Source organism: Arvicanthis niloticus, chromosome 2, assembly GCF_011762505.2.
Source record: "Arvicanthis niloticus isolate mArvNil1 chromosome 2, mArvNil1.pat.X, whole genome shotgun sequence".
In the NCBI taxonomy this organism is placed as follows: domain Eukaryota; kingdom Metazoa; phylum Chordata; class Mammalia; order Rodentia; family Muridae; genus Arvicanthis; species Arvicanthis niloticus.
Window position 1 is genome coordinate 77,272,274 of NC_047659.1, and position 14,018 is coordinate 77,286,291.

The 14,018-nt window shown below is 40.2% G+C and overlaps 1 protein-coding gene across 2 annotated transcripts in view; it reads right to left on the reverse strand.

The window, feature by feature from the left end:
- Window positions 1-522: 522 nt before the first annotated feature.
- Window positions 523-14,018, reverse strand: part of Prrg4 (proline rich and Gla domain 4) — a 28,854-nt gene continuing 15,358 nt past the window's right edge. For both annotated transcript variants that reach the window (XM_034496823.2, XM_034496824.2), the window contains exon 6: window positions 523-6,535. In XM_034496823.2, coding sequence (XP_034352714.1) covers window positions 6,301-6,535 — 235 coding nt within the window. In that variant the 3' untranslated portion in view covers window positions 523-6,300. The remainder of the gene's footprint in view (window positions 6,536-14,018) is intronic.

Sequence of the window (14,018 nt, forward strand, 5' to 3'; positions counted from 1 at the left end):
TTTGGCCCCCATAGATTCATGTATTTCAGTGCTTGGCCATAGGAAATGGCACTATTAGGAGGTGTGGCCTATTGAAGGAGGTGTGGCTTTGTCGGAGGAAGTGTGTCACTGTGGGGGTCAGCTTTAAAGACTCCGATGGTCAGGCAATGAATAAGACAGCCTCCTGGCTGCCTAAAGATCAAGATGTAGAGCTCTCAACTCCTCCAGCACCATGTCTGCCTGCACGCTGCCATGCTTCGTGCCATGATGACAATGGACTGAACCTCTGAAACTGTAAGCCAGTCCCAATTAAATGCTTCCTTTTAGAAGAGTTGCCTTGGTCATAGTGTCTGTTCACAGCAATAAAACCCTAACTAAGACAGAAATGTTATTTAGTGCTGAGCTGACTATTAAGCAGTACAGAGAAGTGTGCTTTGGTTTGGGGCTGAGTTAAAGGTCAAGTGTAGGGTTTCATGCATGCTAGGCTACATCCCAGCACACATACATTTAGTTTGAAGGAGTAATAAATATGTTTACTTCAAATTATATATTAGATATTAAAACTTTATTAAACAATAACACCCACACAACTATAGCTCAGTTGTTAAATAGGCTGCTGGCCCAGCCAAATGAAAGATACATGTGCTATAAACATTATTTTGAAGACATGAAATTAGATGTTCAGGTTTAACTTGCATAATATCATTACAAAATCAGCAATAAATATTACTTAATATAAAGTTTATTCACATATATAAAAGGTAAATGTAATAAGTTCATTAAAATAAAACACAGTTATGTTTTAGGAAGGCTATGCATTAAAAAACGGGTTGTTTTTTCCAGATAATACAAATACTGATACATTTGTACTGGTTAACTTCAAACGGTTACGGAAAGGTTTGTAAACCCAAAACATGGAAGAAATACAATCCATCAGATTGAAGGCACCAACATATAGCGTACACGTTTTAGATGACCAAAGACAGTATCTACAAAAGGTAATGACTTGTATTTTTATCTTATTTTAATTAAAAAAAATTAATTGCATTTATTTACTTATTGGGATATGTGCCACTGCACACATGTGGAAGTCACCAGAGACCAGTTTGCAGGAATAAGTTCTCTCCTTCAACTGTGTGAGACCTGGGTAGTCAGTTTTGGAAAAAGATACCTTTACCCACTGAGCTATCTCTTCAGCACATTATTTAAACTTCTCACTTGGTGTTGGGGATCAAACCTAGGTGCCTGTGTAAGCTAAGTGTGCATTTTACCACTGTTCAACCCAATGTAATATTTTGTTTGTTTAGTTTTGGTTTTCTTTGTTTCTTTCTTTCCCTCACCTACTCTCTCTCTTTCTTTCTTTCTTTCTTTCTTTCTTTTTTCTTTCTTCTTCTTCTTCTTCTTCTTCTTCTTCTTCTTCTTCTTCTTCTTCTTCTTCTTCTTCTTCTTCTTCTTCTTTTTGTTTGTTTATGAGACAGGGTCTTAACCTGTAGCCAAGGCTGACCTTGAATCTGTCTGGGTTTCCTGGTATTCTAGTCATATGCTATCTTACCTGTCTCCAAAAATCTAGACATTCCTCTAATACTATATGTGTTATACATAACATTTCAGATCAAACAACTAGTAAAATTTAACTCACATTTAATTAAAGCAAAAATGTTATGAATAATATGAGCTTTTGCTAAACACAAGTTTACCTTTAACATTAAAATTCTCTTGTACACTTAGGAGGAGTATACACACAAATAAATGATCTGAGAATAGAAAAAAATCTGATTAGAAATTTGAGGACTAACACAAGGGAAAGAGGACGTTAATACAACTCGATGCTCCAGTGCTTGTCTGGCTCATACATGTTTGATGCACCAACACCATCACACAAAAGAGAAAAGTCTGGGGGCAAATAGAAGACCATGCTCGTCTGCAGCTGTGAATCGCTCTTAGGCTTCCCTCCCGCTTTCCTGAGCATATTATTAACAGGTGCAAAACTCCCACAGCTGAAGCTTGTGCTCTTTTTTGTCCTACCAAATGCAGAGTTTTATAACCATGCCTTTTTTTCTTTCAAATCTTATTAGAGCCATATTCCATTCATTTCCCAATCATAACGTAACATAACAGAAAGAAAAACTGGTGTAGTCATGTATAAAACCTACATGAAAACAGATTTAATGTTTAGCACCAATCTATCCTCCAGAGAAGAAGCAAAAACAAAACAACAAACTCAAAAGCCCTACAGTAATCACCTGAAACAATTCAGCACCCAAAACACCCCAGGTAAGAAAAAGGTTAGCAAAACAGAATCCAGTCAGTGGTTTTACACCGAGAGATTCCCTTCAGTTTCCAGGTGCTTGTTCACAATGGTTCTATTTATAGTTTTCTTTTTGTGTTCAAAGTATCACAACACCAACACTGGTGCCAGCAACTTCACAGTTTTAGTGGTGGACTTGAGATCCCTTCAAGTTAGGGTAGATGACCAAGGTAAGGTTGCTAGTGGGACAATGGGATGTTGTCACAGGTCCTGAAGCTAACTTTGTGGTTTAGACTCAGAGAGTCAATACAACATTCCAAATTAGAATCCGGTAAAAGATAGGGGTATGGAAGTGTGTGTAGCCCAGTGGTAGAGCAAGGCCCTAGCTCTGGTCCCCAGCACTGTAAATTTAAAAGAAGACATACTATATGTGTGTGTATATATATTTTAAAGCCAGGTGCGGTGGTGCATACATTTAATCTAGCACTTGGGAGGCAGGACACGAGGATCTCTGAGTTTAAGGCCACCCTGGTTTATAAAGTGAGCTCCAGGACAACCAGGGTTGCAGGGAGAAACCCTGCTTTAAAAAAAAAAAACAAAAACAAAATATATTTTTCCAGTAGTTGAGTTCATTCAGAGGTCAATTTTAAACTGGGCTCTTGACTATGAGCAGAGAATCTGGGTCTGTCTTCACACTGTTAACTTTTCTTTGTCTACATTTTCAATTTTTCTTGTATGATATATCTACAGACATCATGTTTAAATTTTCTTCAGTAAAGAATAAATGCAAAATATTAAACACACAGAGAAAATATTGTAGATGAGGAAATCATCTGGATCCCATATTTAGGATAAATAAATCTTCAAATAAAAAAATTAAAAAAAAAAACAGAATAAAACAAAATAAAAAGTAAAAACTATGTTTTTAATTTGTGTGTGTGTGTATGTGTGTGTGTATGCCACATGAATGTAGGTGTCTGCAAAGACCAGAAGGAGGCATTGGATCCCCTGGAATGGAGTTATAGGTGGTTGTGAGGAGCCCAGTGTGAGTGCTTGGGTACAAATGGGTCCCTTGGAAGAGCAGCATATGTTTTTTTTTTTTTCCATCCCTCCCATTTTTAAAATATCGCTACTTGTCCTAAATATAATTCTGTAAAGTATGATGGGCTGGAGAGATAGCTCAGTGGTTAAGAGCATTGACTGCTCCTCCAGAGGTCCTGAGTTCAATTCCCAGTAACATGGTGGCTCACAACCATCTGTAATAGGATCCTATGCCCTCTTCTAGTATGTCTGAAGAAGGCTATAGTATACTCTCATATACATAAAATAAATGAATAATTCTTTAAAAAAATTCTGTGACGTATGAGATGGGATTAGATATATGGACTCACTCATTGCAAACCCAGCTCTTACCAACCTAGTGCAGTTTAGGCAAGTCATGCTGTAACTCTGATTATTACAAAGCAAGCAGTCAGTTCTAGTAACCTTTTGAAAAGAGAATTAAGATACATGCAAAGCATATAGTTATAATGGAACAGATGCAGTGGAGAGAAGATATAAAGAACAACAGAAATTTAGGGGTGATATGAGTGGCTTAAAAATGCTTCTAATTACATAGAAGTGTTGGTAGATGATCTATTTGTGACAAGCAGCCAACAAGGCTAAAGATGTAAAAGGGTAAAGCTTTGCCAGTCTCTAACAACTAATGTCTTCCTTTTATCTGCCTTCGTGAAGATGATGCTGTCTTATGTTTTGTTTTATCTGAGACAAGATCTCACTAATTATTCTAGATGACCCCTTGAACTAAGTAGGTAGCCCAACTGGCCTCAAACTTATGATCCTCATGCCGCTGCCTCCTAAGCACTGAGACTGCTGGTATGTTATAACTGCTGGTATGTTATACCAGGTCCAGCAGATTACAATGCCATAAAAGAAAGACTCATACACTCACATCCACACACACTGCAATACAATGTAGACTTTCTAGATGTTTAATTTGGATGGAATCATCAGATGCAAGCAGGATTGCGATCTCAAGCCTATAAACATTATAGAACACAGTAACAATTGATAAAGGCTCTTAAAGAATAGGGAAATGTCTGGCAGAAACAGACGAAGAAAACCCTTAACATTTTCTTTTTCAGTTGAATTTTCAAAAGTATGGCTTTGACTGCTAACGGGCAAGGAAACTCAAACATACAAGCACATAAGTTAGTGAGTATTCGCTCCACACTTGCCAGTCATATTCTGCTACATTTTTGTTGCTGGGGATCTAACCCAGGTTCTTGCACATATGCTGAGCCTGGGCTTTTTCATTGAGCTCTTCTTCTACATTCTTAAGAAGAACTGGTCATTTATATGATTATGACAAGTATCTGTTAAAACTATGATGTGTCTTCTGTATGTTAAGATGTACTACGAGAAACAAGGGAGACTGAGAGTTTAGCTTAATTGTACAGCACGTGCTTAGCATATATGATACTTTGGTTAAATCTCCAGTGCATGGCATGCGTGCACACGCGCGCGCCCACACACACACACACACACACACACCAACAAACAGATCAAAAAACCCCACCCATGCACATAAGATGCAAAGGCTTTCTGGTGACTTTAGTTGATACTGCTGGTGACTTCAAACCTGGGGCCTCATACATATGAAGCAAATGTTCAGCTACTTGCCTCTACCATTCTATTACTAAACTTCTAGCTCAATACTGTATGTGTGTGTATGCACACGCATGCAAGCTTGTGCATGTAGAGGCCAGAAGTTAATATTTGGTATCTTCTTCAATTGCTTTCCACCTCCATTTATTTTTAATGTTTTTTTTTGAGACAGGGTTTCTTTGTGTAGCCCTGGCTGTCCGGGAACTAGCTCTGTAGACCAAGCTTGCTTTGAACTCACAGAGATCCTTCTGCCTCTGCCTTCTGAGTGCTTGGATTAAAGGCATGTATCACTACCTCCCAGCCTTGTTTTTTGGGTTTGTTTGTTTGTTTGTTTGTTTGTTTCTGAAGCAAGCTTTGTAGCTGTCCTAGAACTCACAAAGTAGAACAGGCTGGCCTTGAACTCACAGAGATCTCTGCCTCTCGAGTGCTGGGATTAAAGGCATTCACCCACCTCACTGGCTCTACCTTAATTTTTGAGACAGACTTTCACTGAATTTAGAGGTTCCTGATTCAGTTCCTGTGGCTAGCCACCAAGCTCAGGCGTCCTCCTGAGCCCTCCTACAGTGCTGAGATTACAGGTGTGCACCCAAGTACTCAAATTTGTTTTGTTTGTTTGCTCGTTTTGTTTGTTGTTGTTTGTTTCAAACATGGTTAATGAGGATTGAACTCAGGTTCTTATATTTGTATGACGGGTACTTTCCATGTGAGGTATCCCCTTAGTCCATGAATAGTAATTCTTAAAAAACAAAAACAAACAAACAAAACCTCTTGACACCATTGAACTGTGATTGATAGTGAGTGAAAAACTAAGACCTGCAAATTGAATGAATGCTCTGCACTAATAAGAACAGAAGCCCAAGTGACTTTATCAAGGCCACAGACTTACAGTGAACCATGGAAGTCTATGAAGTATTTTCAACCAAAAAGAAATCCTAAGGAAGAGAAGATCCAGTCTCATGATCTAAGATTGACAGTTCCTGGTTGGCTAATTCTAATTATTCTATTAATAACAAACTGTGTTTTGAGACAGGGCTTGACAGAGCCCAGGCTGGCCTTGAACTCTCATCCCTCCCCTCTGAGCCTCCTGAGTGTTAGCAGGCACACACCACATTATCCAGCTACAGCAAATATTTCTGAACCAGTACAGTATACATTGCAAAAGGCACTTTCTTCTTAACTTCAAGGTAATGGAGTTGAAGTAAGTTTCTTACCAAGATGATAGCAAGCCAGCTCAGGTCCGAGATGAAAGCAGAGCTTCGGTGAACTCTGTTCTGTATGTACCATTCCTTTATTCCTTGTGGTGTGTCATAAAAAGCTGAACAAGCAAATCTTATTTTTCTTTTTCAGGGAGAGCAAAGTATTCAAGCACACAAACGAATGTCTTCCAGCAAGGCAGCCAGGTAGGCTTAGTGAGACGGGAGTGACATAGACTTTTTAAATACCCTAAATCCCTTTGCAGGCCCAGGGTAGGGAGGTGGTGGTGAGACACTGTGCTTTCTGGTCAGTGCTACTGCCTGTTCATAGGAAGGTAGTCCTGCGCCGTCCTCTGAAGATGGTGATGGAGACAAGACAGCTTCCTCAGGTGTTCTGAAATTGATGGAGGGTGTGTATCTGGCCGTTCTTGTGTAGACGGCTGAAGAGCTAAACAGAGAGATGACATTCAGGTTTAAGAGAGGTGAATTTCTTGGTTAACATAATGACATTAAAAAATTCTAGAAGCCATGCTATGGTGGCACATGCCTTTAATCCCAGCACTCAGGAGGCAGAGGTAGTCAGATCTTTAAATTCAAGGCTAGCCTAGTGTATAGAGTGAGTTCTAGGACAGCCAGGGCTACACAGAAAAACCCTGTCTGGAAAGCCTCAATCAATCAATCAATCAATCAATCAAAACCTCACCAGGCACACCATTACAGAGGCAGAGGCAGATGTATCTCTGTGAGTTCAAGGCCAGCCTGGTCTACAGAGTTCCAGGGTACCAGGGCCACAAAGAGAAACACTGTCTCAAGTAAAAAGAAAAGGAAAACAAAACTCACCATTTCAGTTGGACTGTACCCAGGATCCAGTGTCTCTACTTCCTCAGCACAGTTACAAACATGCACTACCATGTTCAACTTTTAAATACATTTATTTATATTTATCTAATGTGTATGACTGCCTTGCCTGTATGTATGTATGTATATATGTATGTATGTATGTATGTATGTGCAACGCTGGGCGCATGCGCTCTCATGGCAAACCTTCCTCCACTGACTGACCCATTTTCCCAGTCCCAGTTTAGAAATTTTTGTTTGACTGTTTGAGACAAGTCTCCCTATAGCCCATTTTTAGCAAGAGATCTGTGTCAAAAAAAATAAGGCAGAGAAGCACTGAGAAAGCCATCTGACATTGACCTGTGGCCTCTACACATGAGAGCGAAGCAACACACATATCCATGTAACTACCCCTCCAAACACACACACACACACACACACACACACACACACACACAGAGGGATGGTGTGGGAGTTCAGGGGATACAAATCCTAAACTGAGCATAGTGGCCTTAACATTTGGAAGATAGAAGCTGGGGCCATCCTTGGCTATATAGCAAATTCAAGTCCAGCCTTGTATGCATGAGGCCTTGTCTTATTTAATTAAAAAAAAAAAAAATCCAGTTGGGCATGGCATTAAAAGCTTTTAATCCTAGCACTTGGGAGGCAGAGGCAGGAGGATCTCTGAGTTTGAGATCAGCCTACAAATTAAGTAACAGAGTAACCCTGCCTTGAAAACAAACCAAAACCCCAAAACAAACAAAATACTCCAAACCAAAAAACCAAAAAACCCAACTATTTTTGATAAATGTAGAACCCAATTCATTAATGTCACAGTGGGTTTACTTTACACAAGGGAGCCCAAAGTAGTCTTTCTACTACTTGGTATAATAGAAGGTCTAAGAGCTTTGAAGTCTCGGGTCAGATGTGGTGCTGAAACTATATTCATTCATCCCTGATCAAAGTCAAGCTCCCTGACTCAGTTTCCTTCTCTCTAAAATGGGGATAATAAAGCTACCTCCACAGAGTTGGGGTGGACTGAGTAGGATGTTTGATGTAAGGCTTCCAGCAGAGCGAATCCTGTTTTTCCTTGCTCCTGAAATCAAATCCAGGCTTTGTGAGGTGACAAGACACCAAGCCAAGGAAACAAATGCCACAGAGGTAGTCTCTGCAGCCATGTTGCCTGGTTGACCTTTAACTCTTCCCAAGCAGCTTTTCTGTCTTGCAATATAGAAGTGGCTTGCTTTCCATGGTTATGGAATTCCTGAACCCTCCTCTCAAAGTCTCCTTTATTCTGGCCTCACCATATTTTTTCATAGCTTTCTTCTCTGTTAAGTAGAATTCTCAGTCTCCCTTTTTCTCTCTTTTATTCTCCCCTCCCTTCTTCTCTCCCCCCCCCCCCATCCCTTTTCCTGAAACAGGACCTACTGTAGCTCAAGCTGGCCTCAAACTCACTATGTGTTAAGGATGACCTCGAACTCCTGCCTTTACCTCCTGAGCACTGAGATTATAGGCATGTACTACCATGCTCTGTATGCAGCCCCAGGGTTTGAACAATTGACTTTATGAATGCTTAGGCAAGAGACCTATCAAGTGAGCTACACCCCCAGTCTGCTTCTCTGTGCCTTTGACCGGCATTGTTCCATTGTGGAAAAGCTGTCATTCTGTACTTCTTGGCCAAGTACAGACTAAAACAGTAGTCTAGTGTGTGTAAAGATCTGGGTTCGACTCTCAGCACTGAAAAAGGTTTTGTTCAAGTCTAACCTCCTCTTCTGTCTTCTCTTTATATTGGGATTGAACCCAGAGTCCTGGGCATGCTACTAGATAAGTACTATGCCATTGAGCTGCCATCTCTAGTCATTTTAAAATTCTGAGGGGACAGGGTCTCCCTTCCAGCTTGCTGAGCTTGCCTTGAATTCAGTATTGTAGCTCGTCTTAAACTGGCAATTCCCCTGCCCAGTACTAGAATTGCAGGTTTGTACGACTACACCCAACAAATTGTTTCATAAAACCTTATCAGCTAGTGAAAGTTAAAACACCATGTGGGTCTGATGTTCTCAACGTATGCCTTTCCATTCTTCCCTGTGAATTGTGCACACACGCACATGCACACGCACACACCCTTCACACTTGTGGAAATCCGAGGACAACTTTCTCATTCAGTTCTCTTCTCCTATCATGTAAATCCCAACTTGGGCCTGAACTTGGGCCGTCAGGATTAGTGGCAAGTGCTTTTACCTACTGAGCCATCTTGCTTGTCTACAAACTACAATTTAATGTTAGTAAATTGAGCTGTTTAGACTGTGAAGTTGGCTGACTAAAAAGTATCAATGCATAAATTAACATCCTATAGTTAAGGGTAATAAAAGAATTAAGATTCAGAGACATTTTTGATTAATCTCTAACCCATGTCTATAGTATTTTTCCCACTAAGGGACAGTTAACTTAGGTCTGGGGAGTTGGTTTAGTTAGTGCCAGATTGTCTTGAAACACCGATAACTTGAGTTTGGATTCCCAGACACAATAGCACAGGCATGTGCAATTCCAACATGCTCTATGTCATTTCAGGTGTTTGTTGCACGTTTGTCTGTCCCCTGTGGAGAAACATCAGCTCAAGCATCTTTTTATAGGTTGTCCCTTGTTGACAACTACCTTTTAAAAAAAAAAAACAAAAAACAACAATAACAACAACAACAAAAAACTGTTTTGCTCTTCAAGCCCTCTTGAGCTATCTTTAAAATCTTTGCTATAAAATATTATTTTATTCTGCCAAATCCGAATTTCATTTTCCCCCTGAGTTTTCATATGTGGTCCTTCAGCCAGAAGTCCAGTCAGAACTCACATTCTCCCTGCATCTCCTCCAGCTTTCTACCAGCCACGGAGTCTCACAGCTTCTTTTCTCTCAGAGAACAAGTCCAGACTCCTGACCTCCCCTGGGAATCCCACACTAGCACCTCGATGGATGCTCCTCTACCCTACAGGTTCTTCCTGCTCCACCATGTATTATTCAAGCACTGTGCTCCCAGGATGCAACAGATTACTGCGGTCTCAAAAGCAGTTGCCAAAAAAGAAGCCTTCTTTTAATTCCTCTTGCTACACGGAGGGTTCACCTGTCACCATCTTTCCCAAGCTGAAATTACCCAGTCCTTTCATATGTCTAAATTTGGACTCTCTCATCTCTCTCTTGCCTTAACCTTAACCAAATAGTAATCACTCCATGTCTTCTTTGAAGAGGTCTCCTTCACTTTTGAAAACTGCAGAAAGCATTGATCAGAGGTGGACACTAGTGATAGCAGCACATGGCTCGTGACCAGCAGGGCTGAAGTTAGTTACACAGGGACTGAGGCAGATTCATTAGTCAATATTTTGTTTTCTGCTGAGTCTAAAAAGAACTTATTTATGATGTATCTCAATTTTAACTTCATATGAACATATGAATGCTGGGTAAATCTACAATCAGTCTAAGTTCTGAACTGGTTTTGTGTTTGGTTGTTCTGTGGTGCTGGGAATTGAACTCAGGGCTTTAAGGACTATTCATTTATTTATTTGCTTGCTTACTTATTTATTTATATCCTGGGAATTGAACCCAGGGCTCACAAGTGTTATCCAGGTGTTTTACCATTGAGCTGTATACCTGGTCTGGAAGCTATTTTTTAAAAAAGCACAAAGACTACCTGGGAAGATAAGAACATTGTTTCTCAACTTTAGAACAACCTGAGTTGGCAAATGAATGGTAATAACAATAGCTAATACTTATTCAGTGCTATATACCAATCATCCGGCTGCCATACTGAACAGTACCAAACAGCACCATTCACTCGTATTTGTGTAATGCTGCTCCAGTGGAACCATGCAGCACAGTGGCTTTGATGACATGGAAGTAACACATCCAAAAAACAAAGTTCTAGTCAACTATACACTCAACTCTTAACATTGGCATTCCAGTGCTTATGCTTTCATGTCCTATCTAGGACTGGAATAATACGCTTTAGTGTCCTTCCGAAACAAGCACTGGTCTAAGACTGCTGTTGTTTAAGGAAGGAATCACATCTTAGAGTAATGCACCAGAATATATAAATCAAGTGGTGAATGCAAGTTTACAGGGAGATGCTCAGTGCTTTGAAAATGCCGAACCAGCTTAACCAGTCAGACTAACACTGTGTGACTGCACTTGTGTGAGGTCACAGGAGTAAAATTCACAGAGGTGGAAGGTAGGACTTGATGAATTGACCTGGGGACTTGAGCAGGAGATAGGGAGTGGCTGGGTTCACAGATATGGAACTGGAGATGATGATTGTAAAGTCATGTGAGTGAGATAAATTCTGAACTTGAACAACCTACTTACAAATAAAGAGTAGAGATTTTGTTTTACATACAACAGTATTATAGAAATGCATTTCAATTGTATTATTTTAAATAACAAAATTAAGTTGCAAATGAGAACATAAAGTATGCACACCAAATCCATAATAATAATTTCTTTTTTCTTTTTCACTTGTGTGTGTGTATGTGTGCATGCAAATGTGCATATATGTGTGGAGACCAGAGGACAACTTGGATGTTGTTTCTCTGGAGTCATCCATTTTGGGATTTTTTGTTGTTGTTGTTTTGTTTTTTTGAGACAGGGTTTCTCTGTGTAGCCCTGGCTGTCCTAGAACTCACTCTGTAGACCAGGCTGGCCTTGAACTCAGAAATCCGCCTGCCTCTGCCTCCCAAGTACTAGGATCAAAGGTGTGCACAACCACTGCCCAGCGGGATATTTTTGTTTAATTTGTTTAAGACAGGGTCTCTCTGTATAGCCCCGGCCACATCTCTGTCCTTCCTTGCCTGCCTATAGAACCTTCAGACTGGTCAAAATTAAAATCTGATAGCCAATAAACTGAGGCACGATTAGAAGGTAGTACACGTAGCAGAGAGAGACGAACTCTGTGAAAGAGTCAGGAGCAGGAGATTTGCCATCCAGAGGAAGTCAGATGTGTGAAACTGAGGAGCGGCAACTAGCCATGTGGCAGACATAGAATAGTATAAACTGGATATTTAAATTACAAGCTGGTCAGAGAACAAGCCTAGGTTAAGGCCTAGGCATTTATTAATAAGTAATAAGCCTCCAAGTCTCTGGGGGTGGGTGCAAAAGCCTGTGGCTACACCCTGACTTTTTACATGGGTGCTGGGGTCCAATTCAGACTCTCATGCTTTTATAACAAACTCGTTACTGAGTTATCTCTCCAGTCCAGTGGGTATTTCTAAAACAGAATTATGAGATTTAAAAAAAGTTTTTACTTATGTACTTATTTGTGATAGGGTCTCACTGTGATAGCCCTGGCTTTCCTGAAACTCACTCTGTAGACCAGGCTGGCCTTGAACAAAGAGACCCACCTGCCTCTGCTTCCACAGTGCTGTATTTATTATTTTTATTTTATTTTAATTTTAAGACCATCAACTTTGTGAAGTTGATGGTCTTTCTACCTTTATGTAGGTTTTGTGGGCCAGATTTATGTCTTTAGGCTTTTGCAGCCCCTGCTTATTATATGGCCATCTCACTGATCTGCTCAGGAATGATAGACTGATTTATTAATTGACTGAGGCAGAGACTCACTATGTAACCATAGATGGCCTGGAATTCACTATGTAGACCAGGCTAGCCTTGAATTCACAAAGATCCAGTTGTCTCTGCCTCCCAAGTATTAGGATTAAAGGCATTCATCCCAGAATTTTTGTGTATTTACTTAAATTTTACTTTGTTAACATTTTAAAAAACATTTTTTATTTGTGTGTGTGTGTGTATGTATGTGTCTGTCATGTGTGTGCTTGGTACCCTCAGAAATCAGAGAGGACATCAGATCTTTTGGAACTGGAGTTACAGATGGTTGTGAACTACCATATGGGTGCTGGGAACTGAACCCAAGTCTTCTGGAAGAATAGCCAGTGCTGTTAATCGCTGAGCCACCTGTCCAGCTCCAATAAGTAACTTTTAAAGTAATAATTCTGACAAGCAACCAAAGTCAGAAAACTGACAAAGAAAAGGATATTATGAAATTTTAAGAAGAATCAGGTTTTTTTTTTCTCATTAATTTCAGAGATGAGAAAAAAAAATTTTTTTCCCCTGAGTCTCTGTTTCAGTCATTTAATCAGTCAGTCAATCAGCGATCATTCTTGACCAGACCAGTGGGATGGCATCGGACAAGCAGGTGCTATTAAAGCCTGAGGACATAAATCTGAGCCACAAATCCTATGTAAAGGTAGAGGAGACCATCAGCTTCACAAAAGGACCGGGAGAGATGGCTCAGTCATTAAGAGAGCACACCGCTCCTGCAGAGCACTGGGGTGAGGTTCCCAACACTCGCATCAGGAGGCTCACAGCTGCCGATAACCCCTGTTCCCCCCATCCAGTGTCCTTGGGCATCCTCAGGCACTTGTACACACGTGGTACACATAAATACATGCAAATAAGCATATACACAAAAATAAAAATAATTTAGTAGAATTTAGCGGGGCTTAGAGGTATTGTCTGTAATTCCAGAATTCAGGGTTTATTAATTCAAGGCCCACCTGGGATACATGCAGAGTTTGAGGCCAGCATAGGTAACCTAGTGAGATAATGTCTCAAATATCAAAGAGGGTGCAGGGGAGAATTTGCTTTAAGATCCGTTATTAAACAGTAGCAGAATTAACATGAGAACCTTTGCCCTCTGCTTTCTAGTTGAATATTCTTCCTCTACACATTATCTATATTTATATTATCTATAATATTATCTAAATATTATCTATATTTAGACCTGAATTGTCTTTTAAAGTGAATGAAAGTCTCCCATCTGTAACTGGTTAGGGATATGGTTGTCAGTGTAGAGCCTTGGCTTCACATGTGTGAGGCTTGGTTTCAATTCCTAGCAGTGGGAGAAGGATATGTGGTCCTCAACGTGGGCTTCTTCACTGACTTAAAAGTGTAAGCAAGGATCTACAAGCATCGATATTAGCAGCTCCCTGAGCACCTTGTATTCTTTTTAAAAATGTCTTCACACTGAATCATTAAGATGATCAGGAACTGTGCTGGTTAGTTTTTGTCGACTCAACACAAGCTACAGTCATCTGAGAAG